The 19,945-nt window shown below is 37.0% G+C and overlaps 1 protein-coding gene across 3 annotated transcripts in view; it reads right to left on the bottom strand.

Moving 5' to 3' along the window:
* DNAJC27 (DnaJ heat shock protein family (Hsp40) member C27) overlaps positions 1 to 9,967 on the bottom strand; it is a 35,113-nt gene extending 25,146 nt beyond the window's left edge. Inside the window, exons 1-2 of one of the 3 annotated variants that reach the window (XM_079110914.1) lie at positions 9,450 to 9,967; positions 256 to 338 (exon numbers count right to left, since the gene is read on the bottom strand). In XM_079110914.1, the coding sequence (XP_078967040.1) occupies positions 256 to 338; positions 9,450 to 9,761 (395 nt within the window). In that variant the 5' untranslated portion in view covers positions 9,762 to 9,967. The remainder of the gene's footprint in view (positions 1 to 255; positions 339 to 9,449) is intronic. The other 2 variants (XM_079110915.1, XM_079110916.1) reach the window with 2 other exon arrangements.
* Between the last annotated feature and the right edge of the window lie 9,978 nt (positions 9,968 to 19,945).

The following is a 19,945-nucleotide window of genomic DNA, read 5'->3' as shown; positions in this document are numbered from 1 at the left end:
CAGTTGGGCTCTGCATTGACTTGCTGGTCACTGTCCCCTCCCCCTGCTGCCAGGCTGTGGGAAGCAGTGTGCTCCGCATGGTGGCTGGATGAAGGAATGATGTGATTGCTACGTGGCTGTAAAGATCTTAGTGCTCTCTTTCCCCATGTATCTTCAACGCCTCTACTGCAAGTGTGTTCATGCAAATAGAGACCGTTTTAGGAAGAGTTCCAAATTTCTGTGTAAATGACAAGCCCAGGGAAACAATGTACTTACTTGGTAACTCCATAGTCAATTCCAATAGTTGCAAGGTATTTAGACACAAATCTTTTCTCACAGTATCGCTTTATAATACAGCTCTAAAAAGGGGAAAAAAAAAATATATATATATATATACATATATATACACACGTTGTAAATATACACTGGCAAAATACAAAGTAAGCACATTTCTTCATTATAGTTTCTTTATTCGCCACTATGAAAAAGTGTTTTCAAAAGTCAAAATGATACCTGAAATATGCCAAAATCAAAGATTTTAAAGAAAATTTATTTTTAAATTCTTGTCTTATTACTAAATATGGGTATGTTTTCAGTTTTGTTCTCAATCCTTATGTTCTTTTCTTTTGAAGATCTTTTCAATTCTTATACTTCAACACCACCAAAATATCTATGTCTTGCCTCAACTTCCCTCTCAAGACCAGATCCATAACTCCAATTTCTATAAAACTGGTTTCTACTTAGATGTCCTGCTGTTACTTCAAATTCAATGTGTCCCAAATTCAGCATGCTCACATGAAAGCAGCTCATCCTGCTGACATCTTAGTTCTGTTTTAATAATGCCCCTATTCTCCCAGTCACAAAGAATCAAAACATTAAAGTCAGATTTGATTCTGGCCTTTCTTAATCTTTTGAATGGATCTTCCATCTTGCTTTTCATTCCAATTCCCCTTGGTAACACTTTGGTTTTGGTCCACATCATGTGCCAGTAGACAACTATAGGAAATTCGTTACTGGTCTCTCTGCCTCCTTTCCCTCCCAACTTCAGTCAATACCGCACACGACTGACACCATTTCACTTCTCTAATTCAAAAACCTTCAGTGGCTTCTTACTGTGAAAAGAGTTTGACTCCGCATTCTCTTGTCCTTTATTCAAGGTCCTCTAGAATCTGGCTCTATTCTGTCTTCTCTGTTTAAACCCTTCCATGTAAACTCTATATTTCTGCAAAACTCCCAGGACCTGACTTCCTGACTTTTGTTAGTCACTTGTAATGAGCTTTCTTTCCTTCATCCCAAATCTTCCTCATCCTTTCCTTTAAGGCTCAGATCAGATTCTGAGCACCCAGGGTGATTGAACTCCTCTTTGTACACGTATAACTAACTCCTCTGCTCTTTACATTTGTTAATACAGATGCCACACATGTGCGCCTCTCACATCTGCCAGCAGCCATACGTGGCCTTGTACTGTTAGCTACCTTCTCAGCTGTGTCTATTTACCTACCTCTTCAGCTAGGCACCGAACTACTTGAGGGCAGCATTAGCATTAGACTTCCTTCTATCTTTTGCAGTAACTAGCTCGTGCCTTTCATAGAGTGGAGGCTTAAAAACCACCAAATGAATTTAAGTAAGCATCAATTATACTAGAAAAGCATGGGCAATTTCTGATTGCAAGTGGCTAATTTGCAATGTATTTAATAAGCTCCTTGTGAACTGAAGGAAAAACTTCTTTGAAGGGGCTACTGCTAAGAAGCTATACTCTTTTTCTTTTGCAGTGCTGGGAATGGAGCTCTGGGCTTCATGCATGCTAGGAAAGTGCTCTGTGCTGAGTCACGTTCCCAGCCCCGGGGATCCACCTATTTAAAACACTATATAGTGTGCGAGTACTTCTCAAATGTTTCTCTCACTAGAACCTACAAAAATAAATAAAGCCTTAAAAAATTATTCACAAGCTTCAGAGATCAGAAAATCTTTTAACTCTACTCAGTTAACTAAATGGTTTATAAAGTTATACATTTTTATAATAATATTAATAACCATTCCCTATAACACAAGGAGACAGGGTGCTGTTCCTTAGGATCTTATAAGCCGAGTTAGATAAATATAGGGGAAAGAGATAAAATTAAATGAATACAAAACTAAACTAACTTAATATTAATTGGTAAGCAAACTGATTTATTGAAATAAGTTTCCCAAAAATTGCATGTTGATACTAAATAGTGACAGAATTCAAATGTTAACATATGGTATTAATCAACACAATTAAAGCATAAATAAGACTTTTATGCTGTGATAACACACAGTGATTTGATAGAATTAAAAAACAATCTTCTAATCTGTACCAAAACGTATATATTTACTCATTAGACAAATAATGAGTTTATGGCCCCTGTGCTGGATGTTGGAGTTAGGTGCTGGGTTGTGAAGACAGGATCAAGCTTCTGCCTGCAAGGAGCCCACAGTGTACTGTAAACAGGTAGCAGTAATTGTAGTTGTGTTAAGTGAATTCTAGAATGTTATGAGATAATATAATAAAAACCTAAGATTTTACTTTTTAATGTACTAAAAATGGCACTTTATCTGAATAAGATTCAAAACATTTCCCCTCTCACATAAAAGTTTGTAATATAAACTTGAACATTCACATTATCAATATTCATAGTACCTGAAAAGTAAAAAAAAAAAACAAAAAACCAAAGGGAGAAATAAATTGTGTTATATCCGCACAAGAGAATACTTCTCTGCAATATGGAGATAGGAAGTACTGATACATGCTACGACACAGATGAGCCTTGTCAACTTTATGCTGAGTGAAGCCTGTCATAAAGGACCATACAGCATTTGATTCCATTTATGTGAAAGTTCAGAATAGGCAAACCCATATAAGCTGAATGTACATGAGTGATGGCCTCAGCCTGGGAGACAGGGATAATGGGGACAGACTGTTAATTGCTATGTGATTTTTATAGGGAATGATGAAAATGTTCTACAATTGATTGTAGTAATGGCTGCATAACTCTGTGAATGTACACTTTGTCTTTTAATTTTAAAAAATTTTTTTTTTCTTGGTACTGGGAATTGAACCCAGGGGTGCTCTACCACCAAGTTACATCCCAGCTCTTTTAATTTTTTATTTTGAGACAGGGTCCCACTAAATTGCTCATGCTGGCCTCGAACTTGCGATCTTCCTGCTTTAGCCTCTGGAGTCACTGAAATGTATAAGGAATGTGTAAGGAAGATTATTTAAAGCTTTCAAAACCCACTATTCTGAGATAATGATCAAAAACATGTTGGTTAACTGCCTTTTCCGACATTTCTTTTTGTTTTGTTTTGAGATAAGGTCTTTCTCTGTCACCCAGGTTGGCCTTAAACTCCTGGGCTCAAGTGATCCTCCTGCCTCAGCTTCCTAAGTAGCTGGGACTACAGGTGTGCGCTACACACCTGGCTCAGCCACTTTTTGTGTTAGTTGAAATCATTAAATTAAATCATTAAATCAAAAATTGCCATTTTTAAGGTTAAAAAAATTCAAATATCCACAATTTCATAAGAGTCAACCATTGCAGGTGTCCATATTTTTTAACACAGGAAGGAACCTGTCACATAAACTGTTTCATGGACACGCTTCACTCTCCCTCCAGTCTTTTAATTCTTCTCAACTTCTCTATTCTACTTCCCAAGATAACAAACCTTCAAATCTTTCTCCTTGGTCTTAAAACCTTGGTCCACTCAGGACTTCTGGAAAGAAAAGTCACTGTTATTCACATGGAATATGAAAACACAGTAAGCTGCCCCAGTTGCCGTGGGATGTCACTTTTGACTGCTGGGAATCAGCAGGAAGAAAGTTAGCAATGCTGTTGGCAGGAGGAATGAAAATGGCCCGGGCTCCTAAAGATACTGTGTAGCAACCAACTCTGAAGCTTGCCCTACTTTTAGATTTCCATTTATGATAAGTAAATTTTTGCCTTGGGTTTCTCCTACTTGGAGTCAAAAATACCCACATTATACAGTACTGCATATACTCCGGAGTTGGTTTTTCTGTCTTAAGAATAAATTATGGTGATCTCTCCATGCTAACCGACATGGTTCCACTCACTTTTTTCATGATTGCATAATAATCCATGATATACAAGTATTTAAAAAATTCACTTTGTTTTCATTCTTTTTCTCTGCTATAATATTATAATAAATGCTTTATGTATATATATGCTTTAAAAAGGACACTTTAATTTTTATGGAATAGATTTGCAGAGATAGAACTGCTGGGTTGAAGAGCACATCTTTTATTTTAGTAGCTACTGCCAGTTGCTCTTCAAAAGGTTTCTATTTTTTTTTAAATATTTTTAGTTGTACATGGATACAATACCTTTATTTATTTATTTTCATGTGGTGCTGAGGATCAAACCCAGTGCCTCACACATGGTAGGCAAGTGCTCTACCACTGAGCCACAACCCCAGCCCTAAAAGGTTAATTTCTAATAGTAGTATACAGGTTCCCTGCCAGTATAGATGTTATTATCCTTTAATGACGGCCAAACTGGTTAGTGAGAAGTAATGTCATTGTTACTTTAATGTGCATTTTGCTGACTACAAATGAAGCTGTGTATCTTTCATGTACTTGTACTTATTAGATATTTGGAGTTTCTCTTCTGGGTATTGTCCAATTCATATACCCTTTCTATGTTTCTATAGGGTTATCAATTTTTCTGGTTTGGGGACATCATATATATATATAACTTTTTGTCTGATATGTGAGTTACAAATATATGCCCTGGGATGTTATTTGTCTTAACTTTTTATAGATATTATTTATATTTAATACTATATCATTATATTTATAGTACTAAATATAAAAATTATACTAAATTTATGTACTATTTTCTAAGCATTCTTTTAATCTCTCTCTTTTTTTTTTTTTTGGTAGTGGGGGTTGAACCCAGAGGTACTTTACCACTACGCTACATTCCCAGCCCTTTTTGTTTTTAATTTGGAGATAGGTCTCACTAAGATGCTTAGGGCATCACTAAATTGCTGAGGCTGGCCTTGAACTTGCAATCTTTCTGCCTCAGTCTCCCAAGTTCACTAGGGTTACAGGTGCACACCACAGTGTCTGCTCTTTCCATTTTTTTTTTTTTTTTAATGATTTCTGACTTTACTTTCTTGGTTGTAAAGATTTCTATGAAGTTGTACATATTTGCACATTTTCTGAAAATTTCATTGTTTTAAAATATTTGAACCATAAGTTCATCTGTAATTTACTTTTGTATTTAGGGAAGATAACACTTTTAACATTTTCCCTCTATTTCTGGGCTCTCTGTTTTGTCATTCTTATGCCAATGCAATGCTCTCTTTAGACTATATTATATCAACTGTCTAGGAAATTCCCCTCTTTCTACTGTCTTGTCCCATTTTTTTCTTTCTTGTATTTTGATTAGTTCTTTCATATGAATTTTAGGATAAGTCTACCTTAAAAAGAATCCCTTTTTTAAAGAAAGCTCCAAACTTGCTAAGATGTTAATTGGAAATGCATTAAATTTGTATATTGATTTTAGAAGAACTGGCATTATAATATTGTCTTCCCATTAAAGAACATGGTTTCCCATAGTTCAGGTCTTGTGTTTTTCATGTAACTACTGTATATTTCTTGTTACATATCTTGCTGTTTTATAAGTTTTATTATTGTAAACAGAATATATTTTTCTACTTCCACTTTCAGATTTAATTGCTAGTATGGATAACTTTTTTAAGAAATATTTTTAGTTGTAGATGGACACAACCCAGTGCCTCACATGTGCTAGGCAAGTGCTCTACCACTGAGTCACAACCCCAGTCCAGATAACTTATTTTTATGTGTTTATTTAGACCTAGTCACCTGAGCTGAAGAAATAGCTTGTGTTGGAGAGTGCGCGCCTGGCATGCACAAGGACCCCGATTCAAATCCCCGGGCCCTCAGAGGGAAGGGAAAAAAAAAGCAACCTAGTCACCTTACTACACTCTCTAATTAATTAAATCAGGTTACAGGCTCTTTTGAATAGTCTAGATATAAAATATAAGCAGCAAAAGATTATTTATTTATATTTATCTATCCCCCCTGCCAGTACTGGGGAATGAGCCCAGGACCTTGTGCCTACTCAGTGAGTGCTCTACCACTCAGCTACACCCCAGCTCTCTCTTTGAATATTTATACTGCTTATTTCATTTTCTTATTATATCTCTAGAAACTCTAAAACAGTATTCAATAATAAGATAATAGCAAGTATTCTTTTTTCCTATTTATTTAATGGAAATTGCCTCAGTATTTGACTAATTGGCATGGTGTTTGTGGTGGTTAATAACAAATATTCTTTATCATATCTAAGAAGGTTTCATTTTATTCTAATTTTTTCTTTTTAAGGATTGTTTATCAGTATCAACTACTGGTTATATAAAATGTTTTTACAGTACTGAAAGTATCATACACTGTATGAAAGTATCATACATACTGATTAGTTGATGTAGCAAATTATATTAAATTCTTGATATTGAACCATGTTTGCACTCTTGGGATAAACCTTATTTGTCAATAGTGAATGATTTTTTATTTATTGGTGAATTCTATTTGTGGATATTTAGAAATATTGCATTTCTATGTGCATGTGATACAATATCAAGTTTTGCAATTTAAATTACTATAACTTCATATAATACATTGGGTGCTAATTATCTTTTTATTTGCTCTGGAATTACTTAAATAATTAATGTTATATGTTTTTTAAAGCTTAAATAAAGCTCATCTATGAAACCATCTGATCTTGATACTTTTTTGGATGATAAATCTTTCATTTTTAAATTTCTTCTGAAAAGAGATTGGATTTTCTACTTTGTTGATTTTTGTAATTTGTACCTTGCCAGGAAATCCTCCATTTCCTCCACATTTTCAAATGCATTCACATAAAATTGTATATAGTATTCTCTAATCATTCTTTCAATCTCTTCCAATATGTGATTATGTCTTCTTTCCAGTATTTTGCATTTTTTTGCTTTCTCTATTTTAAGTAGATTTTAAAGCATTTTTCATTTTCATTAATCTTTCTAAATAATTCTCTTTCAGTTAATTTTGTGTCTTTTCCCTCTGATGTCGTAGGTATTAAGTTCTTCTAGTTTTAATTGAGCACTAATTCACAAACTATAAAATTCCGTCTTTTTAATGCATACAGTTCAGTGCGTTTTAGCCTACTTACAAAGTCCTGCGACCCTTCGTTCCCTCAGTTTTTCTCTTCCTTAGAAATGAGTAAGACGATGTAGCGCTTTGACTTTTGATTTAATTTTACTCTTTAGGTTTCGATTTGGGGTCTCTTGCTTTCATTGCTTTTCAGTCACTTTGTCATTTGTTTTGATTTGCTCTCTGATCAAAGTATTATTTACTAGGATATGTCTTGATTTTTTTTTAACTTTAAAATTATTTATCTGTTTATATTTCTCTATTTTCCTAATTCCCTTTTTAAATATATTTTTAAGATGTTGGTAGATGTTTATTTTATTCATTTATTTATATGTGGTGCTGAGGATCAAACACAGTGCCTCACACATGCTAGGCAAGCGCTTTATCACTGAGCCACAAACCCAGCAGGTATGTGCTACTTTTATAACTAAGACAAAATAATAAAATTTTAAAGTTATACCTAAATCTTTAATCCATTTAAAATTATTCTTAAGAAATGCAATAGAAATCATCCCACCCCAAATAATAGCCAATTATTCCATCACTGTTTATTAAATGGTCTCTACTTTTTCATGATTGTACAATGTAGTAAGTGTTATAAACTGAATTTCCTTATGTGTTTGAATTTATTTGTGGACTCTATTCTGTTCCACTTATGTATCAATATTTCTTTTCCAGTGCCAACAGGAAAAGTTTGGCAACTTTAAAACACTTAAAAATATTTGTTAGAGTTATTCTCTTTTTTCAGAATTTTCTTGGTTATTCTCATGTTTAATTTTTCATAAGAGCTTTAGTAACTTTTATGATGTTCTGTAACTTCACTGATGATTTAATTGGAATTGAATGACATTTGTAGATTATTTTAAATAACTAGTATCTCTATATATTGAGTTTCCTATCTGAGGGAAAAGTGTATCTTTCCATTTACCAAAGTAATTTTATGTCCCTTTGTAGAATCTGGAAGTTCTTCATGTAGGTCCTACCTATTCTTAAGTTTAAACCGAGGCACTTTATTTCAGTTGTTATTGCAAATTAATACTTTCTTTCTCTTGTCTAGTTGCATCTAGTTAAATAAATTTATTTATCTAGTTAAATAAATGTTGTGACACTTGGGCATTTTAGGATGCTTCTAATGTTGCACCATTAGGCAGAGTAAAATTACCAAAGTGACACATGCTCACTTAGGCAGTTTAATACATACCCTAGAGGCTTTTTCTCTGCCTTACATCTGGCACATGGTTAGCATTCAATAAATGCTGACTTTCAGTGAATGTTGTTAATACTTACGTACACAGAGATATATAAGTAGTACAGGATCATGCTAAATGGGCGGGGGGGGGGAGGGGGGCGGACCAAAAAACTAATAAACATTCCCTGAACATCTCCTGCATGCAGGACTCTGGCCTAAATTTCACCCCCATGAGTAGTAGCTCTTTTGCATTTAGACCCTAGTCTGCCAGTTGATTTTGACAACATTCAGTGATGGAAAGAGCACTTCAGTGGGGAAGTGAGACGTAGGTTCCAATCCCACGCCACTGATTTGATGACCCTGGTTCTTAACCAACAGCTTCCACTTACCCAGGAGAGACAATTTGGGTGAAGAGGGGCAGAATTCATTTGGGGAAAGGCGCGTTGTCACCACTGTTTCTCTCTCTCCGTAGTTATACTAAGGGTGAGTTTATATCTGACACTCAGCAGACGGAGCAGACAGAAAAGCGGTGAAACTAAGGCCTCTTTGGGAGAATGAACTTGGTGCTCGGAAATTAAAAACAACTCAGGATCCTCACCACCCAGTGCACCTTCCCCGTGAAAATCGGTGAGTTCGGTTATGCTCGCTTATGATGGGGAAGTAGGTTCCGGGCTGCCAAGCAACATCTTACTAACCCCATATCTTCACATGCACCCCATTATGTTCCATCGGCTCCCACGAACTTTTATTCTGCACCTTGAGGTGCTGGACAGGTCACCTTAGAATACTGGTCTGGCATCTGGGCAGATGATCCGACATTAACACCTAAGCCTCCTTACTCTTTGGGGTTAGCGGCCATCCCAGATACCTTTAGGGAAAGTGACGTTGGTGGAGGAGGGGACAACCTAAAGGTCAAAAAGGTCACGTTAGTTTTCCTCGCTGGGCCGCCGCCTCTGCGAGAGTACTGGGCCTGCTCGGGGGCGGGGAAGAGGATGGGCCGCAGGCTGTTGAGTGGCCGCGCTCCCAGCCAATGAGCACGTCGCCGCGCTCGCGGCGGTCCCGCCCCTCCCGGCGCGCGGTACTCACTTTCCCCACTTCGGCGTTGCCCATGGAGATGACTTTGATGCGGAGGGACTTGCCAGGCTCCTTCCGCTTCGGCATGTTGGCCTCCATTGCCTTCGCTCTCTCGGGGCCACCTCGGTCTCTCCTTGTGCACCAAGCTGGCCCGTCCCTCAGTCCTCGTCGCCCAATGGCGGAGCCGCTGCTCTCGTCACCGCTCCGGCTCTGCGGCTCGCCATCCCTGCCGCTGCCTGGCAGCAGGCGCGGGCGGTTGAGAGGCTGGGAGCCAGGGGAGGGAGAAGGGAGTCTCGCGATGCTAGACGGGGCGGCTGACGTCATCGCCGGGCCGCGGGGACGCGGCTCCGGTTTCCCGGTTTCTGGCTCCCGCGGCAGGGCGGAGCCGGGTCCCTTGACGGCAGGCGGAGTTGCTGGGCATCTGGGTTCACGCTGCGAGGAGAGCGCGGCCTCGTTTTCAGGGCGTCGGGACTGGAGGCATTTGTCGCATTCGCACCTAACTGTAGAAATCTTGGATGTTTAGGGGAGATGTTCAAGCCGGAATATCAGCAAATACGTGTTGGTTCAAGACCCCGCCATGCCTTAAATTCCAAGCAGACCACGGCTTTTTGGGGGGCTGGGAGTGGGGGGGGGGATTTCTTTCCAGGGTTGTTCTGTTCGTGAGTCCTGCTATTCCCTGCCCTCCTCCAATACAGTTGTTCCTCGGTATCTGCAGGGGATTAATTCCAGGAACCACTTGGATACCGCAGGTGCTCCAGTTCCTTATGTAAATGACATAGTATTTGCACATAACCTGCACAGCCTCACGTATACTTTAAAATGTCTCTAGATTACCTGTAATACCTAATACAAGGTAAATGCAAAGTAAATAGTTGTCATGTTTGGGGAATAGGAATAAGAAAATTTCTGTACATGTTCAGTAAAGTGTTTTTTTCCCCCTTAATATTTTTGATGGACTGTTAGTTGAATCCACAGATAAAGAAACTGCAGATACACAGAGTCTACTGTGTTATGTTTCCCATGCTCCAACACCCTGAGAGGCAGGGGTCAGGAGTTGGGCAGCTGGGGAAGTCAGAGACCAGGTTCTGGAAGAAGGACTCAGCAAGACAGGACTCTGAATCTGAATTTTCAAAAAATGGAGTTGTCCATTTGGAGCCAAGGCGAAGAGTTTTGTGTATTCTTTGCTCCTCTGTTGTATAGCTCTGTGGCCCTATTAGTTGACTCATCTGCAAGAAGAAATCTCAGACTAGATGCTTCTTACATTCTTGTCCAACTCTAGCAAGCTGTGCGATTGTTGCTGTAAACTCCTTCATGTTCCCCTCTGCCTGCGCTCACATCCAAACAACCTAGCATTGCTTTCTCACTTTTCCCTTAGCTCATGAGCTAAGGTAGAAGAAAAATGAATTTTATGATAACCACTTTTCTCAGTTCCTGGGATGAGAAAAGCAACTATTTGAATAAAAGCCACTTTGACAAGGAATAGCAATTTTTTTTTTTTTTTTTTTGAGTTAGAAGTTTCAGTTACAAAAGATAAATAGAACTTAGTGCCCTGGATAAGCATGGTTGCCAATTTTCCCGCAAATTACCAAGGCAAAGGTGGCATTGCTCTTGTTCTCACATAGCTTTCAACATGTCATATTTGCAGGAAGACAGTGAATAAAGGTTCAAATATCATAGTAGTTACTTTAAGTCAGATTTTCAAACATTTCAATTTTAAACATTAAATGCTTTTCCTAAGGGGGAAAAAAAGCTTATTCTGGATTGCTTGCATAATCAAATCATACAACTGCATTCAATGAAACATCTAGAACTCTTTACACATATGCAATATAAGTCGTGGTTTGAATTTTGATAATTTAAAGCTTAAAAGAATGATTCTTCACAAGTCCAAGATGATGATCTATCATCACTTAATAAATCACTCAATGTTTGATTTCTGTGATAGTTAGCCTTTGACCCTGTAATAGAACTGATATTGAGGAAGAATACTTTCAAAATGTCAAAAGTTCAACTGTTAAAGATTGCCTTAGTTATGATACTTTTGAGAATAAGAGCACTAACACATACTGAAGATCATTCATATTGATGTTATTTCATATTGAAGCTTTAATATGTATGACCACATGTTCTGCATGCATTCAGTTGGTTGGTAAAAACAAGGAAGTTAGCTTTCTTTTACAGCCTTTGGATACAAAAAGAAGGAAGAGTATCAGGAATTTTTTGTGTATATTATGGACTAGAAAGGTACTGTACAAACCTGAGTCAGCCCTGTTACCCTTTATGTCAGGATGACAGAGGCATGTGATGGTGGTAAGGATCATAGGAAATAATGCATGTGAAGTACAGTCAGTCCTCAAGTCCTCAAGGGAACCATCCAGGAACCCCTGCAGATAACAAAATCTGCAGATAGTCAAGTCTCTGATATAAAATGATGTGTGCAATATTCACGTACAACTATGCATATCCTTCCATATATTTTAAATCACCTCTTGATTACTTACAAAATAACTAGCACTAACAGCAAATGAATGCTGTGTGAGTAGTTGTTATATTGCTTAGGGAATAGTGATAATATAAGAAAAATATCTGTACATGTTCAGTACAGACACAAATTTTTTTTTCTTGAGTATTTTTGACTCATGGTTGAATCTATGGATGTGGAACCTGCAGATATGGAGGTAATCATCTTATAAACAGTAAATATATGCTTTTGTTTACTCATTTTTATGTATTAGGAAATAGTCTACACATTTAAAATATGTACTTTAAAAAGTAAATTATGAGGGCCTGGGGTTGTGGCTCAGTAGTACAGTGCTTGCCTAGCATGTACGAGGCACTGGGTTCAGTCCTCAGCCCCACATAAAAACAAATAACTAAAATAAAGGTATTTTTTAAAAAGTCTCTTTGAGACAGTATTATTTTTAAAAAGCAAATTATGAAATATTTTGGAATACTTAAATGTGTATGTAATACTATAATGAATACTTGTGTATCCACTACCCAGCTTAAGAAATAAAACATCACCAAGGCTATGTGTACCCTTCCCCAAAACATCCCTCCTCCCTCTCTACAAATGGTGGCAGATATATGAATTAGTGCTTCTCATCTCCAGGCATTTAAAGTTGTTTTACTACATTAAAATGTAGTATTGCATTTCATCTCTTAAAACATCATTATATTGGAATAATTTCACACAAAAAATTTCAAGAACAGTACAAAAAAAATCTTGTCTACATTTACAGACTCATCAATTATTAACATTTTGTCCCATTTATCATATCAGTTTTGCCCACTAGTTCTCTGCATGTACATATGTACATACTTTTTTGGAATAACTTGAGATTAATTTGAGACATGTTTCTTTATCCACATTTATTTCTATATGTATTGTCTAAGAACAAGGACTTTCTCTTACACTGGAAGAGTTTATCAAAATCAGGAGATGCAACATTTATACAGCACTATTATATAATCTTGTGGTTTTCAAGCTGCACTGAGCTCACAACCCCACAGTGAATTCACAAGGGGATCTAACTTTTCAAGACGAAATGACTGTAAAACTGCTCTCTTAAAGTTGTTTACAATACCAACAATAGATGGCGCCATATTCCTTCTATACGTCTTATCTCGGGGAAACTGGATTTCCTCTAGTTGTGATTAAAAAACAGATATAGTAATCCCCAGCACCACAAACAAAACAAATAAGTATAGTGTAAAATCAATATAGAACCAGAAATGAGGCTGGCCTTGTCCAATCTGAAAAATGCAGTGACTAATATGTGTGTGTATTTCATTGCTGACTAATTGCTGATTAAAAATGAAATAAAAATATTTTTGCTTTCAATTTACATTTTTAAAAACATGGCTACTAAATTGTTAGGGTTATAATTATCTAATAAGTTGTTTGGACCTAGGTATGTCTTTTGACCAGTAGGCAATGTGAAACAAAAATTGAGACATTAAAGTCTTAATGAACAAAGAAAATTGATAAATTTTGAACTAATCCATAGTTCGTTACAAATTTCATCAATTGTCCCCCAAATGTATAGCAGTGTTTTGCTCCAGGGTCTAATCTATGATCATTTTGTTGTCATATACTTTTAGTTTTTTTTAATCTGGAGTGATTCCTCAGCTTCTATTTGTCTTTCAAAATCACGTTTATTTTTAGCACATCCTGCAATTTGTGTTTGTTTGGTGTGTTCCTGTAATTAGATTCAGTTACGTTTAGCTGGAATGCCACGGAAAAAGTGTTATGTCCTTTTTGAGGCAGATTATCAAAAAAATTGTGATGCCATTTGTCCCATTTAATAATGTTTAATTAGTAGGTTAAGGTGGTGTTCATGAGGTTAATCCACACTAAAGTGACTTTATTCCCTGTATAATAAGTAACTTGTAATGAGATGCTTCAAAATTTCATAACTATCCTTTCTTCATTGAACTCTCACCCACAAATGTTTAAAATCCAATTGTTGAGGAGATCATACCATGATGGAATCAAAATGGTGGTTTTCTAACTCCACTAACCCACTTCTAATCCACTTATTACTTTTATTCTATTCATTACTTTTCTACAATAAAGGAGAACTTTCCTTTCTTTTTCTTTTTCTTTAAATAACTCTTTTGTTTATTTTTTTATGTGTTGATGCGGATCAAACTCAGTGCCTCACTCATATGAGGCATGCGCTCTACCACTGAGCCACATCCCCAGCCCTGAGCTTTCCTTTCTTATTCATTCATTTATTTACACCAGTGTGGCCTCATTTGTGCTTATTTTACTGCATGAATATTCTGTTATTATTATTTTTGTTTTATGCTTAAATTAGCTCCTGATTTTTTTTTTTCTTTTTTCTTTTTTCTTTTCTTTTCTTTTTTTTTAATGCTGGGGATTGAATCCAGGGCCTCCAAGCATGCTAAGCAAACACTTCACCACAGAACTACATGCCTGGCCCTCCTATGTCCCTTTTGATATGTCTCCACCATTTTTTGAGTACTTTTCTTGTGTTCTGAACAACAACAAGCCCAGCTGCCCTTGAATCCTTTTTGTGGAGAATAGCATTTAGATCCAGGTGCTCATTGGTACCAGCATGTGTTTGGTTTTGTTTTGACTGAAAAAAAAAAATACATATGTACATACGTACATCTAAATCTGCATATTAAGCTGCAGTTCATGCTGATAATCCAAATGGGTTTCAGCAAAGAGGATTCGTTCCAGTCTTTCCCCTTTCCATAAGTTTAACTCCCTTCTTCATCAGTGAGAAACCTGGTTCCTGTTATCCTCAGTATATTTACTCACTTGCTCAGTCCTACACTACGTAAGAAGCAACTTCAGAATTACTAACCCATGCTTTTTCAAAAGTTAAAACCTTTTGAACTAGAATTCAATATTTGTTTAAAGAAATCATTTTGTCCAAAATTGGCCACTACGATTTGCCTCATAGTTTCCAATAAGTGTTGTGTTCCTATGTTAGTAGGGTTAGTCCTTTTTTCTTTCCTTCAGTGTGGTTATGGTTTTATTTGAAATACAATTAAGTTTGTTTCTGTTGTGCTTTAGTTTTTTCCCCCACCTCATTATTGTTGACTTTATTATTTTTTGAGTATGTAAAACATTAACATAGTTTCAAAGTTAAAAAGACACAAATTGGTACAGTCAGAAAAGTGTCACTTTGAATCCTCTTCCCCTTCCCACCTACCTCCTATGGGCAACCAATTATATGAGACTCTGGCTTTTTCCTCCCAATGTTTCTTTTTTAAAGTAAGCAATCATACATATATTTCCTTATTTCTCCTTTCTTTCACAAAAAGGTGTGTGTGTGTGTGTACTTCTAAACTTTGCTTTTGTACTTAATACTACATTCTAGAGGTAGTTTTGTAATCCTTGTGTGTGTGTGTGTGTGTGTGTGTGTGTATGTGTGAAAAATGTAGTGAAAAAATTCTTTCATATGTATGTATATCTAGGAATGATTTTTTTTTCAGTTCACTAGTATGTGAAAAGGTCATACTCATTCTTTTTCACAGCTACATAGTATAGACTGTGTAGACAACCCCAGACCCCATGTTTTTTTCAACCATGAAAATGGTTGACTTATTTCACTTAATATGATGGTCTCTAGTTCCATCCATTATGAGAATGTTTTATGGGTATTTATATATTTTCATATTATTATAAATGTGTCTTCAAGGTAAATGTCTAAAATGTGGAATTATTAGGCTAAAGGTAAATGTTTATTTACTTTTGTTATATATCTGTAAGGTAACATTGAGAATTTTTGCATCCATATTCTTGAGTAATATTGTAATTAAATAATATTCTTAAATAATATGATGCTGTTAAGTGATTTTTATGCTACTGTTGCCTGCTTTAAATATTAATGTTATATTTGCTTCATAAAAAAACATTTGGAAGTTTTGTTTAATTTTCTATGCTCTGGAATAATTTGTGTGACAAAATTCATACATTTGCAGAAATAGAGAGAATAATGTAGTGAACATTCCATGTACTCATTTCCTGGCTTCAGCAATATCAATGGATGGCCAATCTTGATTTATCTATACTCATCATTCCCCAGAGTATTTTGAGGCAAATATCTATAACCATATGCATTTGATTATGTGTCTTTAAAAGATAAACGTCTTAAATACAAACCTAACAATTCCACTGGCACCTATGAGAGGCAGAATTTTAATCTGGCTTCCAGATTCCTGACCCCTGATATGTACATGATTCTTCCAGTTTATTAATCAAACACGAATTTAGGTGCTGCTATGAAGGGATTATGTAAGTACAATTAAGGTCCCAAATAAGTTGTTTTTGAAAGGGATTATCCAAGGTTCTGAAATAAGCAGGTGGGTCCTTAAATAGGATGGAGCTTGATAGAATGACAAAGGAGATTTTAAGTTTTTCTCTCTGGTGCTGGGGATTGGAACCAGGGCCTCAGGCAAGCCAAGCATGTACTGTAGGACTGAGCAACATCCCCAGCACAGCAAGAGAGATTAAAAGAGTGAGAAGCATCCAGTATGACAGAGGTTCTGTGGATGGAAGGCTGTGGCTATGGGTGGGTAAACATCTAGCAAGAAAATAGGCACTTCAGTCCTACAACTCCAAGTGACTCAATCCTGCCAAAGACCTAAATGAGCTTGCAGGGAGATCCAGATGAGAACATGACTGTCTCATACCTTGACTAATTGCCTGGCAAGATTTCTGATTTAGAGAACCCAGCTACTCCATGCCTGAACTTCTGACCTACAGAACTGCAAGGTATTAAATGTCTGGGTTTTGAAGATATTAAACTTTGTGGTGAGTAGTTATACAGCAGTGGAAAAATGAAAAGTTAACAAGAATTCCTTGTTAACCTAGTATTTTTTTTTTTTTTTTTTTTTTTTTTTGGGGAAAGTTTTTACTATAATCCAGTTTCTTGAGATCTTCTTCCAGAGTGGCAGTGTAAGCTCCTTTAAACCAACTTTACCACTGATAGCTATAAACTCTGGAAAAAATGCAAACAACTACCCAGGGATTCTAAAGAGTACTAGAAGTCAGACAGAAGGGCAGAGAGTACAGCTCAGTGATAGAGTTCTTGCCTAAAAATCTGGCTGATGGTGGAAGGGAGTAAAAATCTCAGAAGTAACTGGCACGGGGATGAGTTTCTCCTCAGCAATACAGGTGCCTACCTGTACTGATTCTGACTAGCACTTTTGGTCTTAATAGCGTATAGGATTTGTGTATTTAGTATGCACTGCTCCATATCAAAGGGCATGGCTATAATGCTTCCATCTAGACATCTATGTATATATCTTACTACTAACCACCCAAAGAGTATGTGGTAGTGTGTTTTTCCAAATATGGCTGTAACAATATCTTCAACATGACTTTTTTTTTTTTTTTTGTAGCAAAGTTTAACATTTACCATTTTCACTTTTTTTGTAACTTACAATCAACAGAGATTTATTTCATACAAAGGCTGAGAAGTCCAAGATCAAGGCACTGGCAGATTTGGTGTCTGGTGAGGGCTGTTCATCATAGATGGAAACTTCTAGCTGTATCCTTATGTGGTTGAAAAGGTGAAAGATCTCTCATGGATCTCATTTAGAAGTTCACTAACCCCATTTCTAATTTGGTTTCAGAGGTTCAGTCCAAGGTCCATTCTTTGCTCTGGGAAGGAGGTGAGGCAGAACAACATGGTGGAAGGATGTGGCAGTGGAAAGCTTCTCAGTTCATGGCAGCCAGAAAGCAATGGGGGGTAGGGACAAGATATAGCCCCCAAGGGCAGTCCCCCAATGATCTGCATCTTCCAACCCTGTCCCACCTGCCTACAGTTTCCACCTCTTCCCAGTAGTCCACTCAATCCCCCAAATGGCTAATCTGTTGATGAGGTTGGATCCTTCATGATTCATCACTTCCCAAAAGGCCCACCTATGAATATTGCTGCATTGGGGACCAAGTCTTCAACACATGAGGTTTTGGGGTACATTCAAGATCCAAACCATAACACCATTTAACACCATTCTCCCCTCTCCCAGTCCTTTGGCAAATATCATTCTACTTCTGTCTCTATGAATTTGACTACTCTAGGCACCTCATATGAGTGGAATCCTACATTTGTCCTTTTCTTGCTGGTTGATTTCACTTTGCATGTCTTCCTGCATGACATTCTTATGAGACTGACACTTGTTGAGAGATGGAGAATCTATTCCCTCTTCTTTGAATCTGGGTGGTCTTATGACTGTAGTGTAAATGACATTATGTCATCTCCACCATGGGGTCATAAAAGGCAATGCAATTCCTTCTGGTTCTCTCGGAATATCACTTTTGGAACCCAGCCATCAAACTGTAAAGAAAGTCCCAGCAGGTCATGGAAAGGGACCTGTAAAGAGGAGCTGGAGCTCCCCACCCAAACCCACAATCGAAACTGAGCTCCCACATGATAAGCAGTACCTCCTTGCCAACCATGGGGTTGAACCATCTTGAAAGTGCCAAGGCAATTAAACAAGGATGCCAACAAGAAGTGTAATCCAAAGCATTAAGGAATGCATGATAAGCAATAGTAATAACAACAGGGACAAATTGCCATTAACTGCATCAGGGTATTTGAGCTTAGAGCAAGGCATGTATTCCTCGAGAGACATTATTAGAAGAGTTCAAATGCCATCTTTCTTCCATTCTTTGAATTCCAAGTTCATTGTTATCTCATGGTCTTTTACATAATTTCCTCTTCCTAAAATCACTGTTCTCTAGATCTCATGTGCTCCAGTCATAATAGTCTGTTGCCCCATGGACACTCTTGTCTGTGCACAAACCAGTGCTTCTACCAACATGTTCACTTGCAGTTAATGGTACCCAATTGCCTAATGAAAATTAGAAAGAGAAGTAATAAGGAGGGGAATCTTTAAGAGCTATGCCACTGAGCTCTGCTTTTTTCAGCTCTTTTAACAATATAGGTAAAGATCTAGCACAGATATTGACAAAAGTTGTAGCTAACTATACAAATTTGAGAACTGTGTTGATTATAATAGATAATTGAAAGATTTTAAATGATTTTCTGTGGCTATGCACATTAATAGTTTGATGCAACCTTCATATTTTGCAGTTGAGATCCCTCAAAATTACTTATATTCACATTTCCATGGGGTAGACACCTAGGCATTGGATTGCTCTGTTATAGGGCATATGCGTGTCCAGCTTTGGTAGGTACTGGTGAATAGTTTTCCAGAGTGATTTTTATCAATCTACACTCCAATGAACAGAGGATGAGAGTCCTGGTTATTCCAAATTCTCATCAATCCTCAATTTTGTCAGTCTCTCATTTTGGTCCTCCTTATACATTTATCTCTAAATTATTATTTGAATTTCCCTGATGACTAGTGTGATTGTCTTTTCATATTTTAAAATTTTTGTCTTTTCATATTTCCTCTTACACGAAATACTTTCAATTATCTTGTTCAATGTTTTATTGTTATTTTTTCTTATTGATTTGCAAAAAATATTTATATATCCTAGATATATGTTCTTTACTTTTTTTTTTTGTGGAGGGAGTACTGAGGATTGAACTCAGGGGCATTCAACCACTGAGCCACATTCCCAGTCCTTTTTGTATTTTATTTAGAGGCAGTGTCTCACTGAGTTGCTTAGCATCTTGCTTTTGCTGAGGCTGGCTTTGAACTCTCAATCCTCCTGCCTCAGCCTCCCGAGTCATTGGGATTACAGGCGTGTACCATTACACCATCACGCCAGACTCTTTTTATATGTGTGCATGTGTGTGTGTGTGTGTGTGTGTTTAGTTGTAGATGGACACAAACCTTTATTTATTTTTATTTGGTGCTAAGGATTGAACCGAGTGCCACACATGTGCTAGGCAAGCACTCTACCACTGAGCTACTGAGCTACAGTACCAACCCCTGTTCTTTATATTCTTTATCAGGTATATACACTTTGTGCAGAAGTGCTTGTAACAGCACTTTGAGTAATGGTAAAAATCCGGAAACAATCCATTTTCTCCAACAGTGGCAGAATGGAC

This window comes from Sciurus vulgaris (assembly GCF_902686455.1).
Source record: "Sciurus vulgaris genome assembly, chromosome: 14".
NCBI classification, from domain to species: domain Eukaryota; kingdom Metazoa; phylum Chordata; class Mammalia; order Rodentia; family Sciuridae; genus Sciurus; species Sciurus vulgaris.
This window is presented reverse-complemented; position numbering and strand designations above follow the sequence as displayed.